This window comes from Phaethon aethereus (genome assembly GCF_964289735.1).
Source record: "Phaethon aethereus genome assembly, chromosome: 1".
In the NCBI taxonomy this organism is placed as follows: domain Eukaryota; kingdom Metazoa; phylum Chordata; class Aves; order Phaethontiformes; family Phaethontidae; genus Phaethon; species Phaethon aethereus.
Genome location: NC_138575.1, coordinates 58,523,398 through 58,544,119, shown reverse-complemented (window position 1 = coordinate 58,544,119; position 20,722 = coordinate 58,523,398). Strand labels below are relative to the sequence as shown.

At 52.0% G+C, this 20,722-nt stretch overlaps 1 protein-coding gene across 1 annotated transcript; it reads right to left on the bottom strand.

The window, feature by feature from the left end:
- Nucleotides 1-1,591: 1,591 nt before the first annotated feature.
- PLA2G6 (phospholipase A2 group VI) lies at nucleotides 1,592-19,452 on the bottom strand (the record flags this gene model as incomplete). The annotated part of the gene is made up of 16 exons (XM_082002187.1): nucleotides 1,592-1,733; nucleotides 2,264-2,337; nucleotides 3,464-3,631; nucleotides 4,326-4,480; nucleotides 5,110-5,246; nucleotides 5,427-5,577; nucleotides 6,104-6,267; nucleotides 7,051-7,141; nucleotides 8,798-8,947; nucleotides 9,546-9,654; nucleotides 9,920-10,102; nucleotides 11,087-11,183; nucleotides 15,737-15,924; nucleotides 17,474-17,654; nucleotides 18,478-18,693; nucleotides 19,244-19,452. 16 exons carry the CDS (start codon nucleotides 19,450-19,452, stop codon nucleotides 1,592-1,594), a joined length of 2,415 nt encoding a protein of 804 aa, XP_081858313.1.
- Nucleotides 19,453-20,722: the final 1,270 nt, after the last annotated feature.

Below are 20,722 nucleotides of genomic sequence, written 5' to 3'. Positions count from 1 at the left end.
TTCATGACTTGGCACCCACACTCCTGGCCCGTGGTTGTCCCTTAGGAATTAGTGGGCACCAGGTCCAGCAGGCCTGCAGCAGTTAACTTGTCCAGGAACCACCTGGGAATACCAGAATTAAAGCCCCATCTCCAGTCATTTGTATCCTGAGGGATTTCAGTGTTCCTCTTTCTAGGCCTGACCAGCTCCAAGAGGACTCTCAGACGGGAGTGGGTACAAAGCCTCTTCACTGGCTGCAACAGAGAAGCGCAGCGTGCACTGTTGTGTTCTGTGGGCCAGCCAGCCACTCACACCACACACGTGCTCCCAGGGCTGGCCGCAGGGGCAGGCCATTCACCTCTTCAGTCCATACAATGGGTATAATCCTGCATCCTCATTTTCTACCTGTAAGAAATTGAGAGACTGCAAGATCAGAACCCCTCGGGGACTTTGCAGGATGGAGGAAGAGACAAGACAACCATGGACAGCATGACAGTGGAACCAAGTGCAAACCTCTCTTTATTTCAGGTCACGTTAGCTTTGCATAGAAACACTGTTGACAACAGCAGTCCATCCAGTCAAAAGTAAACCATTAAGAATTCAGTTTTTCAGGTTACTCCTAAAAACACCTCCAAATAGATACATAAGTTATAAGTATGCAAAATTTACTGCAGAAACACTGAGTAGTGTAGCATTCACAATGGGATTTCCAGCAGTAAAAAAAGTAAATCCAAATTGTTACAGGGTCAGCTTCTTTGGTGGGAACCGATCTCAGAGCATTTCAATTCCACATCAAGAATAAAGAAAAATGATCTCTGAAATTATGTCTGTACCAAGCCAAGGCTTCCTTATCTTGAGCTTGCTGCGAGTAAAAGAGGCTTTCACATTTCAGCCCTTGAGCAAAGAGTAGCACAGCAAGTCAGGTGGCACAAAACAGGCTTGGGGGGCCTGGTCTCACACTGAGTGCAGCCAGCATCTGTTGCCAGCCCATCTCGGAGGGAAAGGGGCTACAGAAGACAACAGGGTCAGGAAAGGTTCCTCCTTCTCCCAAGGCCAGTTGCAAGATTCTGCGTCATATCTACCGCAGGAAGTTGCAATGTTTCTGCTTCCCTTCAAACCAGGTGTGTTGAGGGAAGAATAATCCCTTTTTCCCCATACTATACACTCCAAACCAGCTTGGCCCCAGTGGGCCAAGTAATCCTTGCAGCTTTATCTGGCCTTGGCCCGTTCTGTGACATAGGAAGGTGCACGGTGCTTTGTGAGTGGAGGTGCTGCACAGACAGGAGACAGACTCCAGCTGCTACAGCTCAAGACAGGTAGGTGGGGGCTCTGGCTTGTGGGAAGGGCTGCATGGTCAGAGAGCAGGGCAGCAAAACCGAGCACAGCAGCAGAGATGGGGCTGCAGCATGAAGATAACTGTCAGCATTTCACAGCCATCTGGGAATACATGTGTATGTGCACTGTTGTCTATTAAATATTATTACTTTCTCAGTAGCAGCAGTAGTAATAGTCCCTCCCCCACCTCGACATCTTGGTTCAAGGGCAAATCCCAGCCACTTCAGTGTCTGCTGCTCCTTGCCATGGGCACGCAGAATGGGAACCTCCAGGTCAGTCATCGGGAGAGATGTTGCACCAGCTGCTCAAATTGCTCCCGCTGCTGGTAGATGTAAAGCTGGGTGTCCCACAGAGCGTTAACCAGCACAGTGTCGTTCACCTCATCCAACATCACCTCCGTGTGCAGCTGAGGGCTGAGCCTGCATACAGCAAGACAACATCACCAGCTGGGCACAAACACAAGCGCAACAAGGCAGCAAGGGTGCCAGGCGCAAGACTTGTGTGGAAGCGGCTCCCGTCATCCTGGGCATTCACTTTCTGTTACCTAGCAGGCTTGCCAAGCAGAGGCCTTCCCGCTCCTTCAAGGCCCAACTGTACTCAAGGCTGAGACTCAGTTCAGCACGTGCACCACCTACGGCACGAGCCTCAAAACACGCTGTGTGTGGTGGAATAGGGGAGGATGCACATCCCCGAAGGACCCTGTTAGACAGCATCCCCCAAACCCCCACCAACCAACCCCAGACAAGGCATGCTCTATGCATCAGCTCATCGAGTAAGCCACGGCATCTTCCAATACATCACTGAGGCATGAGGAGAGGGGACAGGGGGACAGGTCCGGGCTGGCATGCCGCTAGAGGGGACACAATTTGGGATGACGCATGCCACAGCCAGGTCTGAAGTGAGAGGGCTAAAAATAGGTCTGTGCAGAGAGCGGAAAGGAAGCTCCTACCGGAAATATGGGACATCTGTCATCTCACACCAGGCCCTGGCACGATCCACAGCTGGGCCATCTGCGTCAGTGCACTGCAGGAGAAACAGGCCCACAGTTAGAGCCTGTCACACTGCTCTCCCCCCGCCTGCAAGAGGCTTCCCTGGCACCAAGTCAAACTTGCACAAGCCGCAGAGGGAGAGGGAAAACCAGGAGCAAGCGCATTCTGGATGGCAACATTCACCACCAAGACTGGGGTGGCTTTTTGTTTTTGTTTGTTTGTTTAACATAAGGACAGCACTCCTGGATCCTTGGGACACAAGGAATTGCACCCTACAGACCCTCCATCCATCACAGCACCAGTAGGTTCCCTTAAAAGAAATGCCCAGGATGATCTAAATCACAGCCTCCTTGGGGTTTAATCTCTATCCATTTCTGTTCAAGCCCAGCACCAGTACAGCCTCAGGCTTTCTGGGCTATCCTGTGACAGCTTCCCTGGGAGCCATGAAATAAAAGGCAGGGGAAGAGGAGGGACCTCTCTAGGTATTTTCTGGCTTTAGGAAGCTAAAAGGACATAAAGCATCAGAATTAAGATTATAGTCAAAACCTCAGTTCTGATCTTTGTGGCTTTCATTCATTTGGAGTGTTTTCATGTACAACATTTAATGAGCTTCTTTCCGAAGGATCCAGGAACATATGCCTATTACATGCTCCTAACCACATCTCTGAACTACTGCTTTTTATTAGTGATATTCCCACTTCTCTAGCATTTGCTAATTTCCCCAGTGGGGATAACAAAGCTTTTCTAAAGAAAAATTAATTGCTGTTTTCTGAGGGGTGATTTTTTTGGTCCAGGTTGCTCAGATGATAATGAACACTCCCTGGAAAGATACTGAGTTTCATGTACCCACACCTGCAAATGTGCCTAGGGGTCACTGACCACCATCCTGTCCTCAGCTCTCCCACACCTTAGCTCCTTACAGTTGCAGGAACTGCACCTCCCTTGGCACTTGAAACCCCGAACAGGCAGGCAAGGGCTTCAGACCTGCTGTACTCACACAATTCTTAGGTTACCCACTACATCCATTCCTTGAACTAGTCATGATCAGAGCAGTTCCAAGGAAATAAAATTTTCTTCCAAAAGGAAGAAGCTGAAGACTGGAAACCTTCGCTCCCTCCCTGCAAGCAGCACCAGGGTTCTTCCCCCATCCCAGTACTCACACAATCCACCACCATCTTGCCAAGCTCCCTGGCTCCAAAGACAGTCTTTGCCAGCTCCCAAGGGTTGGAGGGGCGGAAAACATCCACAGAGCTCACCGGGACCTGCGGAGGCTTCCCTGTCCCCAGGGAGACCACCAACCCCAGTTTTCTCACTCTCTGCCTCTGACCCTGTGGACAAACAAAAGATTTGTTTGCAAGGACCAACAATTAAGGCAGAGCATGTCTGCCACAGCAGTTTTGGCTGAAAGCCAAGGCAAAAGCCTCAGTAGCCTTTTCTCTTCCCCATCCTCCCCCTCTAGTACTGCCAGGTGAGACAGGTATAACCCACATGACTTCAACAGTTGCACTGTTCTGTCCCTTACACACATGGCTGCACCCAAACCCCAAAGATGAGCCCTAGGACCAGATGACTGTGAAACAGTCCAACTCTTTCAGTCATCTTGGCACACACCTCCTCTTTCAACCACAGGGAGCAGTAGCTGCCAGTAGTTAGTCATCTTTCTGAGGAACTTGTCAGACCACAGAAGGCGTTCACTCTTCAGCCTTGCAGAGTGCCCTATCATTGTCTTCTCCATTCATTTTTGCCTCAAGGGCCACATACAACTATCAACTGAATCATCCTTGCTCAAAGTAGCAAGGACAGGCTGATGGGGCTGCCTCCCTGTCTCACACCTCTTCTTCGCTGCTCAGCCACCATTCCCAACACATATCCCCCTCCATAAACTCCCTTCCTGCATGCTGCACTGCTAAATTATTTTATCCACTGAGGAAGCATCCATTCCCAAACCCTCTTCCCCTTCGAGGGAGGCTCAGTGAAGCCAATAAAGCCCCATTTACCTAGCAGAGCCAGGATTTCCCTCACCTTTTTGATCAGCGTCTTGTTGTACTCATGGATCTCCGTCATGGCATCGAGGGTTGGGTTGTTGGCTAGCAGTCCACCATCCAGAAAGCGGCCTATTGGCCGGAAATAAGTGGGAGCCGCACCGCTGCACCGGGCAGCGCGCCATACAAGTTGGTCTGGAGGGAAAGAAAGCATACGGCCTCTTGCAGCAACTTTCCTGTGTGCAAGCAGCACCCTACCTTTACCAACACAAAGCAGGATGCAATCCCAGAAGACCCTGCCCTAGATAGTCATGCCTCTTTCTCCCAACAGTAGGGCCTCCGCTTGGATGCATATATATTTTGGGGGCCTTTCAAAGATTTCTCACCACTTGCTATGTATCCTGGGTCAAATTCACTCACCAACAGCTTCATTGCTGCTATTTTGATGGTGAACCAGTTATGTTTGCTGGACAAAGAAAGAAGCGAGCTGGAGGGGGCTGCATGCTTCAGTTACACAGCTTCTCCATACTAATCTGCTCCTGAGACCCCAGGGAAAGGTACTGACTATGCACAGGTCTCCTCTAGCAGACCCCTTCTTCATGAACCTCACTAGTACTGCTGCTGGTACAAGAGAAGCCAAGGGAGGAAGAGGGAGGAGAAAAGGGAACCAACAGTAGGACTAAGCTACAAGTCAAGATCAGGGATAAGCCGTTGCTGGGACACCCCGATTTTCAGAACAATAAGGAAGAACAGGAAATCTTCTGTCTCTGAGGGACAGTCCCCTCCCCTGACAACCAGGTGGACTGCTGTGTGCCAGCATTTACCTTCTGGCTGAGTGAGTGGTTTGAAAGATGCACTTGTCTTGTATTCAGTGGAGGTTTTTGTCTCTGGTACGGGATAATTCCGGAAAAGGTGGAGCTCAGCTGGCTGCCGGTCACATAATGTCCCTGTCACCATAACCCTGGGGGAGAAGGCAGAATAAGAGTAAAATGGAAAAAAAACCCCCATACTTATGGCTTCAATAGTCTGCACATCACACTATTCCAGATCTGCTCTAAGGAGAAGCTGAGCATCTCTGCTGAGAGGGGTCTAGGGCACACTCAGGAGAGCAGGAACCAGCACAGCCCCAGGCAGGACTTACTTGGGCTTTTGGACATCTGTCATTTTGGTGTTTTCCCCAAACTCCTTCTTCAAGAACTCATCCAGGGGCTCCGACTCGTAGGGCCGAGACCCCCGGAACACCATGTCCTTCATGCGGAAGTACAGGCAGCGCATGTAGTCCATGGACTTCCCTGAGACAGGCAACAGCGTTGGCAGGAGCAGGGGGAGGGAGGAAGGGCAGGCAGAACAAACAGCACATTAGACCTGGGGCTTGCCAGGACCAGTGGGGAGATGGGAGGCGTCACTCCCAATCCTATGCCCTTCCCAGGCTGCCTGTCATCTACTCAGACCTCAGCAGCATGACTGGGAAGGATTAAAGAGGACGGGCAAGCTGACAGCGTAGTTTCCCACTACTAGAAAGTGCCAGTCACCTTGTGAAACCCACATGGAGAAAGCAGGAAGAACAGAACATTGCACTCTGCCACCACACACTTCCCAAAACCCAGAAAGCTGCTCAAGGCCAGCTGACATGAGAATCAAGCAGAAAGCCAGGTCTAGGCTTTCCTTCATTAACAAACAACCCTTCCTTGCTTTGGCAGGGACAACAAATCTCAGTTGGGACTTAGAGAGGCAGCTCCCACCCTGCATCTGCTCCCCACAAAGGAGAGCTTGAGCCCACAGGAGCAAGAAGGGGACCATTATTTGCACTGTCCTCACCATGTACAATAGCCAAGGCCAAGATCCCCCCAGTACTGGTGCCCGCGATCCAGTCAAAAATCTCACGAATGGGACGGCCTGCAGCCTTTTCGATAGCCAGGAGGAGCTGGATGAGCACCAGGCCCCGGATGCCCCCTCCATCCAGGCACAGGAGACAGTCGTGACTGGAGAGAGACAGACACAGATGACTGGGAGCTGTGGGACAGCTTACAAATCACAGCATGCCATGTGGGAACATGGCCCTGGGGGTGGGAAAGTAGGTTGTTAACGAGAATGCTGCTGTGGACAGTGTTATCAGCAAACAAATAAATCCAGCAGTGCTTCCTCAGATGCAAATAAGACTGGACACAGCCAGATAAGCTTTGTCAGAGCTGATGCAACACCACTTGCTCTTTTAGCCATCTCTAACCTCTACACTAGCGACATTCACCAGCCAAAACCACATCTGAATCCCTGACTGCACAGTGATGGATATTGTCTCATAAACAAAAATGGGACAGCCCCGAGTTCCTGCTAGCAGCACTTCAGTGCCAACCCTCCCGCCATGCAAGGCGAGGTGCAGGCACTACCAAGGCAGCGCACAGCCTGGCAAAGGAGCTGGGTGAGCATCAGGGCAGTGCGTGGAGATGGGGAAATCACAAAGCCAAAACAGCGTTTGGTGCCCAGTGGCAGAGGGGAGGGACAGAGCAGGGGTTTCACCTGCTAGTTCAGGCTCCACTGCAGCTCCAGGGCTGCAGGCAGGAACAGGCAGCGGTCTTTTATGGGAACAGAGATTTACCGCAACAGGGCACAGGGGGATTCCTGGCAAAAACCGCAACGTCAGTGGACACTAAATAACATCAGCTCTGAGGATGCCACATCCACAGGTGTGGGTGGGGAGAATTCACACACACAGCTTTCACCTTCAAGTCGCACGGGAGCCTGGACAGAAGCTGTGCCTCACTTACTTTCTTCTACTCTCACTGGGCGAGTCCACAACATCTGGTGCCTTCAACAACTGTCCGAGTGTTGTGGAAACATACAGAAGGTCCTTGTACCCTAGACGGCCATGAATGTGCAAAAGGAAAAAAAGTTAGAGAGCACTTTGGTACCTGAACCCTCTGATACATGCCTCAGCTATATTAGTCAACCAAATTATACTTAATCAATTAGAAAACCTTCACCTATTATTCCTACTTTCTCTCTGCCCCCAGAAAGCTTGGTCAGGGTACCCAAACCTCCCACTCCTGCAGTAAATCATTTCTACCATAATCACACACAGACCATCCAACTCCCTTCCCAATTGAATAAAGCTCCCTGCAGGAAACACAAGCCATCTTACCCATAGCCACCAGGTACCCCCCCCAGATTAAACTCCACACCAAAGAGAAGAAACCGCGTCCTTTAGAGCAGGCAGCTGGAGATGCACTGGCAAAGACAAAGGATTTGTAGGAGCAGATGATGAGCACAGTAGGCAAGAGAGAAGGCAGAGCCTAGCAGTGTGCCTACTATGCAGTTTACTGCAAGCCATAAGATAAAACCTAAATCTACTCCTGTGAGGTAACCTAGGCAGGAGAGCTGTGGGGACGGGGTGGCTTGTCATTACCCCTCAGCTGATGCACACCCAGGCCACCTTAGGTGCGGGGCACCAATCTAGCCTAGGTGAGAAGCCAGCCTGCAAAACCAAAAGAAGAAAGAACAGGGGGAGAGTAGTTAAATACTCCTGCCAGCACCCAGGCCAGAAGGCAGCTGTGGATGACAATGGATGTGGTGAGGAGTTTCTTCAAGGGCCAGAGTCCATGCCTTGCTCTGTCACTGCATCAGAACTGAAACTGAGGGCGCTGCCTTCACAAGGCCATGATGAGAAGAAAGTCCTGGTGTCACCAGCCAGCAAGACTTGTGGTGACACAGACACACCCCAGGGTCTAGGGGGGTATCCTCTGGCCCCACAGGAGGCCCTTTGCAAAGGAAACCACCAACGTGAGAGGGGAAGTGGACCACAAACAACTGTTATCTGCCTGTATGCCCCTCATGAGGTTCAGAGTCTCCCTCCAAGCTAACTCACCCACTACCCACTCTGTAACCCCTCATGCTGCCTCTGCTGAGCTCTGGAGCTCCTTAGCAGAAGAAAGCCCGGCACCTAGAATACACTCACAGGCTTATTCACACAGTCTGGGCAGTACAGAGCACAAGTCACGACACAATCATATGTCCTAAGATAGGCTTTTCCTATGCGTTATGTAAACTCTGTGACCAGGGTCGCTTATCCTTGGGCTTCAACCCTTCCCTCTCCCAGCTGCTGGCCTCCAGGATCTGAATGAGTGATGCTTCCAATTTTCTTGTGCCCAGCACAACACTCAAGGCAGACCAGCAAGTACCTCCCCTTCTGTACATAACCCATTGGATAAAGCACATGCAGGCAACTAAGTCCTACACCTCTTCCAGAGAGGTGAGGGAATCAATCTTCCCTTTCCTTTTTACAGAGCTGCATTGTGTCAGGTCTATAAAACAAAAGTTTAGAGTCCAAGAGTTTAGAATACACACACAGGAAAAGCAGAGAAAAGAGATGGGATCCTGCAACAGCTGAATGAGGACAGTCACCAGAAACTGAGAGCTAGGAGACAGTCCCCAGAGCATGGTCCATCTGAAGAAGAGATCTGAGACAGCACTGTGAAGGAAGGGAAGAGAATGAGGGATGGCCAGGGAAAGTTTTACCTAAGCTGTTGAAGCTGCTCCGTGAGGAAGGTTGGCCTTCCAGGAAGGAGGTGGCAGATGGTGCCAGGCTTGGGGAGTCAGGGTTGGGTGGGTGGCAGCGTTCGGTCCCTACAGTTTGCAGCAGGTCTAAGAGCACTTTCCGGTTTGCACCTTAGGTGACGAAGGGGGAGTCACAGATCAGAAAGAGAATCAGCGCATGCACACACTGGGGGGTCTCTGCCAAATTCACAGCAGCTCTGACCCTCACAAAACCTCTGGGATGAGCCAGGAAAGGGGAAAACATGTCCCAGGTATCTCTCCCTGAACATCAGGCAGCAAAACTTGTGCACAGCAGGGGTACCCAATGCTGTGCAGCTTCAAGGGTATGTGCCACACACTTCTTGCCACTGAAGAACTGCCTGTGCCTGCTTACTGAACTGCCTGGGCAGTTCAGCAGCACTGCATCATCCTGTTGTGAGCCTGCAGTGCCTGACACCATGGCTTGAAAGGAGCGAAGTGCGTGCCAGCTTTTCCTCTTGCATCTGTCTCATAGAAGAGAAATTCATCAAGGGTTATTAATACAAAGCCTATGCCACAAGCTCAGGAAGTGCCTACCCTGTAAGCGACTAGAAGCTGGGAAAGCATGTTGGAGAAGCATCACCCATGCTTGGAATGTTTTCACGTCTCCCCAAGACACTGTTTTGGCCACCAAGGGGAGACAGAATGCACTGTAACGCAACCCTGTAAGGCTGCTGAGATGGTCCCTCACCTTTGCTGCTCCTGGCTGCCAACAACCCTGGTGTCTCCCCAAAATCATTGGGGATCTCAACATCTCCTCCAAACACGACGATCGCTTTGATCATATCCAGGTGGTCATGCTAGGGCACAAGAGAAAGCTCAGTCAAGAGCCATGCTCCCCTTGACTACATCATTGCTCATGCCCTCCCTCCTCTTTTCATTAGCCAAAGCACCCACAACAGATATCATTGCTCATGCCCTCCCTCCTCTTTTCATTAGCCGAAGTGCCTACAACAGATCACCCCATGAAAGACAACAGCTAGAATTTCAAAGGAGTCTGTCCCTGCCTCAACTGTTCAAGAAAATCCTCTCACTCCTTCCCAGCAGCTTCTGCAGAAAACTCACCTTCATGGCCAGGTGCAGTGGTGTGTTGCCATCCTGGCCCCGGGCATTGGTGTGGGCCCCGTGTGTCAGCAGTACCATGGCACAGTCAAAGCGTCCCTTCTTGACTGCAATGTGCAGAGCCATGTCGGCCGTCCGGCTGGTCAAATTCACCTCAGAGCCATACTCAAGCAGCAGCTGCGTCATCTGTGCCCAAGTGTGCACATGCCAGGTCAAGAAGAGAGAAAGTGATCATGAGGACAACTGCCTGGGCACTCAAACGATTCAGGTCTCATGGCAAGCAAAGCAGGGGAAGAGGCCAGACCCTTAGCCTGGACACAGCCGGCTGGCAGATGCCAGCTGCACTGCCCCAAGCACTGGAGATGGGATTTCTCTGTCTTTTACCACAGAACTAGCTGGTGGTTTCACAATTTGGTTCTAAGCTCTAGCTTCTGGACGTTTTGGGACTTATATGCAAGTGTAGCAACTGGCCGAGAGCCATGGAGAAAAAACCCAGTTCTTACTCAGGCCAGAATCCTTGCAGACTGGAGGGAAAAAGTCGGATTTTTGATCTTCTCTTTATAAGCCAAGCAGATTTATGTCTGCTCTAAAACTCCACAGGACGTTTCTGAGAGAGATGTGATACTGCAGGAGGGAAAACAGTCCTGCCATAGGAATGTCCTCTGCTTGCAACAAGCACCATTGAGATGCTCCAGCATGGCACATCACACCACCGATCTGCCCGTCTCTGGCAGAAGATGGACCATAATCCACGTGCCACCACCCTGTGCCTACCTCACATTCTCCCTGCGTTTTTCAAGGCATCAATCGGCCTCCTTCCATGGAACTGTCAGTAACGAGAGGAGAGCTCCCCCCAGGGGTTAACAGTTGACACTGCTGCAATTTCCCCAACAAAAGGGGAAAAGGGACAAGCTGGCAGGTTCACAGCCAAGGATGACATACTAGGGATGAGGCCACCAGCTTGTTTCACTACAAGGCTCCACTGCTCTGTTCCCCGTGGCAAACAGCACTGATCAGCACAGGGCAAAGAGAATCAAACACCAGGCTGCTGTCTGGGCTCTAACACACCCAGGGCTCTGCACATGCACTCAGGAAAAGGAGAGGAGCAGGAGGAAATAAATGGGTGCTGGGTGGCAGCACAGGCCCTGGCCACAGGTTGGCTTCATTCACCTCTGCCTTCTTTGCCCAGTGCAGCGGAGTGGCTTCATAGCGTGGGTCCTTGGAGTGAACCTGGCTGGCATCCACCTCGAGGATGGCCTGGGCGCACCTGGCAAAGACAATGAGATGAAGGGATGGGTGGCTGCTGTCTTGACTCAAGACCTCCCCTCACATCAGCACCTGCCTCCTGCCCAGAGCCTTTCAGGAAACCCTTCAACAGCAGCAGGCTCTCTGCAACACCTGCAAGTTCGTCAGCTGCAGTTTTGTTTTGCTCTTTTTAGAAAGGAAGGGCACAACAGGAAGCATACAAGGAGCACGGCATTCAGAGGAAGCAGGAGAATCCCTTCCCAGTCAAAGTTGTGGAGCAACATCTGGGTGCTTCTCCAATACAGGAATACATTTCTGAAAACTTGCAAGACCCAAGGGGAAATTATTCTCTTCTCCCTCTCTGTCTGTGGAAACATGGGGATAAAACTGCAATAGTTAAATACTTGCTGAAATTAAGAATCTGTGTACTTCCCTATGAGTGAAAAATCACATCTATTGTGAATAGACTAGTATCTAGTGCCTAGAAAGTGTGGGTAGGTAGACTTATGAAACAAGCATACACTCTCCACTCTGAAATACCACGAAGTAAACCATGTACAAGAGATCAAGTCCCACTCCAAACTAAGGGACCTAAGCACGTTTTTGGCTTGTGAATGTGTCTCTGATGTTGAAAAGCACTTTTCAAACTACTGAAAAATTAGCTAGCAGCAGCTAGTGTTGACTTGAGAGCCCTATTTCTAGAGCTCAGACACTCTATGAAAATTGAATATTATAAAGCACTGGTCTGGTTCAGCCCACTGATTACTACCCACTGTTGGTCATGCAGGTTGGCAACGATGAGGTTGCACTAAGAAGCCCAAAGGCAGTCAAAAAGGACTTGAGAGCACTGGGGCGCTTGGTCGATGGAGCGGGAGCACAGATAGTGTTTTCATCAATCCCTTCAGTGACAGGGAAGAATGCTGAAAGGAACAGGAAAGCATACCTGATCAACACACGGCTCAGGGGCTGGTGCCGTCGTCAGAATTTTGGGTTTTTTGACCACAGGGCGGTTTACACGGCACCAGGCCTCCTCACAGGTGATGGAGTGCAACTGACTCCAAGGGGCAAAAGGATTCTTGCTCATGAGCTGGCAGGCCTCATTGAGAGGGCTTTAAACTAGATTTGGAGGGGGGAGGGAATAAAATCAGGCTCACTAGAGTTGAACCTAGGGGTAGCGTGCCAGAGTTGAAATCGATAGCCCAGCTCAGGTGCATCTACACCAATGCAGCAGCATGGGCACCAAACAGGAGGAGCTGGAAGCCATTGTGCAGCGGGACAGCTATGATGTAGCTGCCATCACAGAAACATGGTGGGATGCTTCTCATGACTGGAGTGCTGCAATGGATGGCTATAAGCTCTTCTGAAGGGATAGGCAGGGAAGGAGAGGTGGCGGCGTGGCTCTGTATGTTAGGGAGTGCTTTGATTGCATAGAAATCAATGATTGTGAAGACCAAGTAGAGTGCTTATGGGTAAGGATGAGGGGGAAGGCCAATGAGGCAGATATCTTGCTGGGAGTCTGTAACAGACCACCCAACCAGGATGAAGAGACAGATGAGACATTCTATAAGCGACTGGCAGAAGTCTCGCATTTGCTGGCCCTTGTTCTTGTGGGGGACTTCAACCTACCGGACATCTGCTGGAAGTATAACACGGCAGAGAGCAAACAATCTGGGAGGTTCCTGGAGTGTGTGGAGGATAACCTCCTGACACAGCTGGTGAGTGAGCCCACCAGGGGAGGTGCCTTGGTGGACCTGCTGTTTACAAACAGAGAAGGACTGGTGAGAGATGTGGTGGTCGGAGGCCGTCTTGGGCTTAGCGACCACGACATGATAGAATTCTCAGTTGTGAGTGAAGTAAGGAGAGGGGTCAGCAAAACTGCTATCATGGACTTCCGGAGGGCCTGTTCAGGTCACTGGTTGAGAAAGTCCCTTGGGAGACAGTCCTGAAGGACAAAGGGGTCCAGGAAGGCTGGACAGCCTTCAAGAAGGAAATCTTAAAGGCGCAGGAGCAGGCGGTCCCCATGTGCTGTAAGAAGAGCTGGCAGGGAAGGCGACCGGCCTGGCTGAACAGGGAGATTTTGCTGGGACTCAGGGAAAAGAGGAGAGTTTATCATCTCTGGAAGAAGGGGCAGGCAACTCACGAAGAGTACAAGGATCTCTTTAGGTCAAGCAGGGACAAAATTAGAAAGGCAAAAGCCCAGCTAGAGCTCAGTCTGGCTACAGTTGTAAAGGATAATAAAAAATGTTTTTACAAATATATTAACAACAAAAAGAGAGGCAAGGAGAATCTCCATCCCCTACTGGATATGGCAGGGAACATTGTCTCCAAGGACGAAGACAAGGCTGAGGTACTTAATGCCTTCTTTGCCTCAGTCTTTAATAGCTAGTCCAGGTATCCACAGGGTATTCAGCCCCCTGAGCTGGAAGATGGGGATGGAGAGCACGATATACTCCTCATAATCCAGGAGGAAGCAGTCAAGGACATGTTAAACCACCTGGACACCCACAAGTCTATGGGACCTGATGCGATCCACCTGAGAATACCAAGAGAGCTGGCAAAGGAGCTTGCCAAGCCACTCTCCATCATTTATCAGCAGTCCTGGTTAACAGGGGAGGTCCCAGAAGACTGGAAGCTTGCTAATGTGACACCCGTCTACAAGAAAGGCCAGAAGGAGGATCCTAGGAACTACAGGCCTGTCAGCCTGACCTCAGTACCAGGGAAGATTATGGAGCGGTTGGTCTTGAGAGTGCTCACAGGGCACCTGCAGGACAACCAAGGGATCAGGCCCAGCCAGCATGGGTTCATGAAAGGCAGGTCCTGCTTGACCAACCTGATCTCCTTCTATGACCAGGTGACCCGCCTAGTGAATGAGGGAAAGGCTGTGGATGTTGTCTACCTGGACTTTAGTAAAGCCTTTGACAGCATCTCCCACAGCATTCTCCTGGAGAAACTGGCAGCTCGTGGCTTAGGCAGGTTTACTCTTCGCTGGGTGAGGAACTGGCTGGATGGCGGAGCCCAGAGAGTTGTGGTGAACAGCATTAAATCTGGCTGGCGGCCGGTCACAAGCAGTGTTCCCCAGGGCTCGGTTCTGGGGCCGGTCTTGTTCAATATCTTTATAGATGATCTAGATGAGGGAATTGAGTGCTCCCTCAGTAAGTTTGCAGATGACACCAAGTTGGGTGGGAGTGTTGATCTGCTGGAGGGTAGAAGGGCTCTGCAGAGGGATCTGGATAGGCTGGATCGATGGGCAGAGGCCAACTGTATGAGGTTTAATAAGGCCAAGTGCAGGGTCCTGCACTTTGGCCACAACAACCCCATGCAATGCTACAGGCTTGAGGAGGAGTGGCTGGAGAGCTGCCCGGTGGAAAAGGACCTGGGGGTGCTGGTTGACAGCCGGCTGAACATGAGCCAGCAATGTGCCCAGGTGGCCAAGGCGGCCAACAGCGTCCTGGCCTGTATCAGAAATAGTATGGCCAGCAGGAGTAGGGAAGTGATCGTGCCCCTGTACTCGGCACTGGTGAGGCCGCACCTTGAATACTGTGTTCAGTTTTGGGCCCCTCACTACAAGAAGGATGCTGAGGTTCTGGAGCGTGTCCAGAGAAGGGCAACGAAGCTGGTGAGGGATCTGGAGCACAAGTCTTATGAGGAGCGGCTGAGGGAACTGGGGTTGTTTAGTCTGGAGAAGAGGAGGCTGAGGGGAGACCTTATCGCTCTCTACAACTACCTGAAAGGGGGTTGTGGCGACAAGGGTGTTGGCCTCTTCTCCCAAGTAACTAGTGATAGGACAAGAGGAAATGGCCTCAAGTTGCGCCAGGGGAGGTTTAGATTGGATATTAGGAAAAATTTCTTCACTGAGAGGGTGGTCAGGCATTGAAGAGGCTGCCCAAGGCAATGGTGGAGTCGCCATCTCTGGAAGTGTTCAAAAAACATGTGGATGTGGCACTTCAGGACATGGTTTAGGGAACATGGTGGTGCTGGATTAATGGTTGGACTTGATGATCTTGAAGGTCCTTTCCAACCTAGTGATTCTGTGAAAGAGAATCAAGTTATTCCAGGGAAAACAGAGAGTCAACATCGTGTCTCTCTTGATTCAGTTCCAGAGACTGAGTTATTAAGCGTCAAGAGTACCTTTGGCCCACAAGAGATGGGAATAACTAGGCTTTGAAATGAAAGCTTATCAGGATCAGAGCACTCAAAGACAGAGGTACAGCAATTAGCCATACTATTTAAGTGTCAGTAAATCACCTTCTCAGAGCTCATGCTGAGAAAAACTGTATCACAAACTTTCTTTTTTAAAACCTGTGTCTTTCTCTTGACATCTGATACTAAATAATATATATAGATAAATTCAGGGAAAAACTTTTTTTTTATGAAAGTGTTTCTTTCATTTCCACACCAGCACTTCTCTGTTCTTTTGCCAACTGAGTGATGCAGGAGAGGACAGCACAGGACACCTTCCTACTGAGCACTGCCCTGAAAGAGATCCAGTCTTGGACAACCTCAGACAAGCAGAAAAGTCCCCAGACTGCAGGAAGTGCAGTTTCTTTTATTCTGGCTGCCCCAGTGGTTACTTACCCCTTCTGGGAGAACTTCAGTGCTGTGTGGATGGGGTAGCCCAGCACCCCCATGACACTGCAGCTGGCATGGCATTTCAGCAGGGACCGAACCATGTCCTCTTTGCCCAGCTGACATGCGAGATGCAGAGCAGTCAGCCCTTCATGGCTCAGGTGGTCCAAGCCAGCAGTTGGGGCTCTGCCCAGGAGCTGGGAATAGGAGACAATTGATAAATATATACAGAGAGACATGGAAGAGTCTTTCTCTTTCTCTCTGAGCTCTGAGGACAGACGCTGGAGCACTGGGCTCCTTAAGATGCTACAGCCTGTCCTCACCATCCCTGCTTCCAACACAGCAGCTATGGAAGCACTCCTTGGTTTCTCTCCCCAGAGGGTTGACCATTGCTCTCTGTGCTCTATTCCTCTGGCCCATGTGCTTCTGAGACACTCCTCAGCCAAAAAGGGCTCGCAAAACCTTTAACAACATAGCCCAGCAGACTCTCACCGTCAGCTGCAGAACAGTAACACTGCATGAGTCAAGCTCAGCCCAACTGAATGACAGCACTAACTGAAACCAGTAGTTTCCTCTCCTGTCATGGCCTTATTAGTTACCATGGTCAGTCAGCAGGCAGGGGCTCAACATCCCCTGCAACCATGCTATTGCTTTGGGATACAAACAGGATTCTGTTTATGTATGTGGGGATATGTTTGAAGGAATTTTCCAATTCTCCCCGTAAATTTTAGATGTGTTACCAGCTGACTGACTTGTTACACAAAAATATCCCACTGCCACACTGGGGAAACCCTGCAAGCGCTACTGCACACAAGAGAAGCAGGAATTTAGAGTTTCTATTTTCTGGTTTAGCAAGGAATCAAGAGAGAAAAGAAACAACCAAGAGGCAGATCAGACCTGGAAGTATTTCTGTAACTACTAGCCAAGTTGCCACCACCAGAAAAATCTTTTTAATACAAAGATCCTAACCACCCTGCTCCACAGCATGGCAAGCCCCAATCGTCATCCTTCCATCATTTATTAGGAAACCCCAGCACTGGGTCTGGCAGGGGGAGGGAGAGCTGTCACAACAGGTATTGGGCAAAGGTGGGAGGGTGCAGCTGTAGGGGAGAGCTGGTCTCACACTCACACTGGGTGCTAGGGAGCTGATAGACCTGAGGAACCAATGTGGAAGGCCACCCACACCCTTACAAACCCTGACACTCTGTCTCGTGCTTCTAAGCAATCCAGAATGTCTCTGGCTTCAAATTGTCTCTGCCTCGAGGCTCTGATCACTGTTCCCTGCACAAGGCCACTCAGTTCAAACAACAGGTTCTGCAGGCTCAGGAGAGCCCAGGGCAGCTCCAAACTGTCCTTCAGTCTGCAGGCAACACACACTCCCCGACACGAGCATTCTGCCCAAAACCAAATACCCTGCCTGGAGAAGACAGAGAAGGGACAGCCAGGGGCCTGGGGAAAGGCAGAATGAAGGCCTAATGCAAATGCCAATGAAGTACGCTTTCTGAGGAAATTTGCTTAGTATCTCTGTTACACTATAGGGTGGAATTTGGAGCTTGCTTATAGAAAACAGCACCAGTATACATGTAAGAAAGAGGCTGAAACCAGCCTTAAGCATTAACTCAATGCTGCAGCAGAGGGAACAGACTTTCTCCTCCCCTGTCTGCAGCTATTTTCCTGTCTCCCTCCTCACAACATAGAGAGGACCCATTCTACTCCCACTCCCCTCAGCTTTGAAGTCGCTCCCACCTCGATGATCTGGGGGTTGTTCCCTTGTACAGCATAGTGGAAAACGGTCTCTCCGTTCCTGTCAGTAATGTCCACCCGTGCATGGCACTCCAGCAGCTCCAGCAGGCACTCCATGTCTCCCTTGCGGCACGCCAGGTGCAGCGGGGTGCAGCCGTCCTCGCTGTCCCTACTGTTCACACAGCTGCAAAAGAGGAGTCAATGTGAGGCCAAAGGGCGGCTGGGAAGACGAGGATGTGCAGCTGCTCTGAGAGCTGATACAAAGGTATCTTCCATGTCTGCGACAGGCCCAGCTGTGCAAACCATGAGGTTCATGAAAGCCCGGCCTCTTTCCAGGGAAGGAGCACAGGGAAGGACCATCAAGAAGCCCTGCTACGGGCCCTCTCCCTGACATATGACAGCCTGCCATATTGGAGCAGCTCCCCCTGCCCAAAGTAAGGCAGGAGACAGGTTACAATCAGCAACCTGGTGGAGGTGCTGCAATTAGGCCCCCGGTCCCCTAACTCCTCGCTAGTCTCTCCTATCCTAAATAAGCTTCCTCATGGAAAGAGAGCAAGGGCTTGTGACCAAAAACCGTTTCCAGAGAGACAGTCCTACCATACCTCCTCTCTTGTGGTTTACAAAGTCAGCCACAAGCCCCTCCAAAAAGCTGCTCTACAACAGTTGTTAAGAGTCTAATTAGTGCCTCTCCCAACAGTTCAATCCTTTAGCTCAAACACCAGAGCGCTGGGCTTTAATGTCCACAGCAGCAGGTTGAACGCCTGCCAATAAGCTTACACAGTGACCATCGGGCCCCCTTTGCTACCACATCTGTCATTCAAGCAAGACACACCGAAGCCAGCACTTTTAAACTTGACCTCTGCAGTAACCACATGCGTTAAGCTCCCGCAGGCAGCAGCCCCCATTGCTTTAGTACATCAAGCCAAGATACCCAAATCTGGCCTAGCCTGCCCTCCTGAGCTCCTTCCCAGCACCAGGCCCACTGGATACCCCTCCCCGTCCCTTGCCTCAGAACACGGTTGTGCCGGAAGTTCTCACGATGGCCAATTTCCACTGCAACGTGTGCTGAGGACCAGCTGGGGTGGTTGTGGAAGCAGTCACTGAGCTGCTGGAGATCCTCCAGTGACAAGGGCTGGCATGAGCTCTCGTAGAAGGGGCGCAGCTGCCCGGCATATTGCTCAAAATGCACCAGGGCATCTGCTTCATTGTCAAGTTGGAAGAGCCTGAAGGAAAGGCAAATGCGGCATTGGTCCCACTCAAAGAAACAACCTCCATTCTATGTGTCTGGGAAAAACTGCTCTTCTCCAAATATTAGTGCTGGGAACTTTCCCATTCCTCTTCATCTGGTGTCATGTTTGCTCTAAGGGAAGAAGGGAGCCTACTTCATTGACAGAGAGCACCTCCTCTTTCTGAGAAATGTTAACTTTTAGGCCGAAGTATCCTGTGCTCCAGATGCTAAAGCAGCAATGAATATGAGTGGAAGTGCATATACCTGTGGATCTTCTGACCCAAGTAGCTGTAACTAGCTAGTAACTGTAGAAAACAGTTACCTGTTTTCACAGTGTTTGGACTCTGTCCTATCCTATCCTCACAAGCTGTTTCGATAATGCCTCCACCAGCACACACAAGGGCCTCCCACTCCTCATGAACCTACTTGCTGATCAAACACCCCACCCCACAGCCAGAGCTGTGATACACTGCGGTCCCAACGTCGGAGATTTTGGGTCTTCAGTTTCATGCTTGAGTAGTGATTGCTAAAGGTCTGTCACTTACCGGAAAGCAACCTGAGGGGTCTGGGGATTCACCAGCAGGCAATCCCACGAGCGAGCGAAGCTGTTCTTATACAGGGCCACCCTGCCCTCCTCCCTCAGGCAAGTGTGAGCAGCATACTCTGCAGCTGGCACCTCCTTCACTCGGTAAGGGCTTGTGAATATCTGGGTGACACTGTTGATGGTATTCACCAGCCGGCCAAAGAACTGCATCTTTCTGGAGCCTCAGGCAGCTTCTCCCCTGCGTCCTGAGGGGAACCCAGTCACAGGTTCCGCCCGGCCCAGACAGGCCCCTGCCCTTCCCTGAACTTAGCGGCCCAGTGCCAGGAAATGAGAACCGAGAGTCGCCGGGATGACACACCACCCGGGAGGAAAGCCCGGCACCTGCGGTTTCTTCCTGGCTCCTCCGGGAAAAGGACCCGGTTCTCCTCAGTGCCTCACAGCGACCTCTGACCGCCCTCTCACGTGCCTTAGTCCGCCACCTCAGCGGGAAGCAACCCCCTCCACGGCCAGCCCCGGCGCCCTGCCACCTGCCCGCGCTCGGAGACGGCCGCCGCCGGGGGAGGCGGAGCGGGGCCCGGCGGGCCGGGGCTGAGGGCGGACCTGCAGCCTGGCAGGGCAGGGCATGGCACCCAAGGTGCGGCGGCGCCCGCAAAGCACGACGGACCCCCAGCATCCTCCGCGCGGGGCACCCGGCCCGCTTCACCGGTAGCCCGCTAATCGCCGCGCTCCCCCCCCCCACCCCTCAGGACGGGCCAATCAGCGGCGCCGCGCTCGGGGTGGGGCGATTAGGACGGGGGAGCGCGGCGAGCGCCGCTGCGTCACGCCCGCCGCCATCCCGCAGGGGAGCGGAAAGGCGGGGGACGCCATCTTTGTGAAGGGCGGGAGGGGGGCGCTCTTCTTAAAGCGGCAGCTGCCCTATCCGCTAGTGTTGGGTGGGGTTGTTCTATTCCTGGGCTTGCTGTGCGTCACCCCGAAATTTGGGGGAAAAACAGCAGTGTTGGAGCGTGGGTGCACTCATACCCCGGTGCATTTATATACGCTGGCAGCATGCGAGGAGGGGAGGTCAGCCCAGGCGCTGTGAAGGTAGCCGTCGCTTTAAGAGCAAGGGCCTCCCCGGCTCGGCGGCGGGGAGGGGTGAAGGTGACGTCACTGCATGACTGTGTTTTTATGAATGAAAAGAATCCGCGGGTGAGTAATCGCGGGGAGCGGGGCTGGAGGCGCCGCCCGACGGCACGACCCGGCAGCGGCCTCCGCGGGGACCAGCGCAGCCTCCTGGTAAGCACCGGCCGGGTCGGAGGGGAGGGACCCCGCCGGCGCACCCGCGCCGCTCCCGCTTCTCCCACCGCGGGTCGGCTGGGAGAGGGGGCCGGCGGGGTCTGGCACCGGCTGGAGGCCGCTCCGCCGCCGCCGAGAGCAGGGGAAGGGGGGTGGTGTCCCCACTCGGGGCCGTCCGGGCTTCCCTGCTGAGTCCCGGCCACGG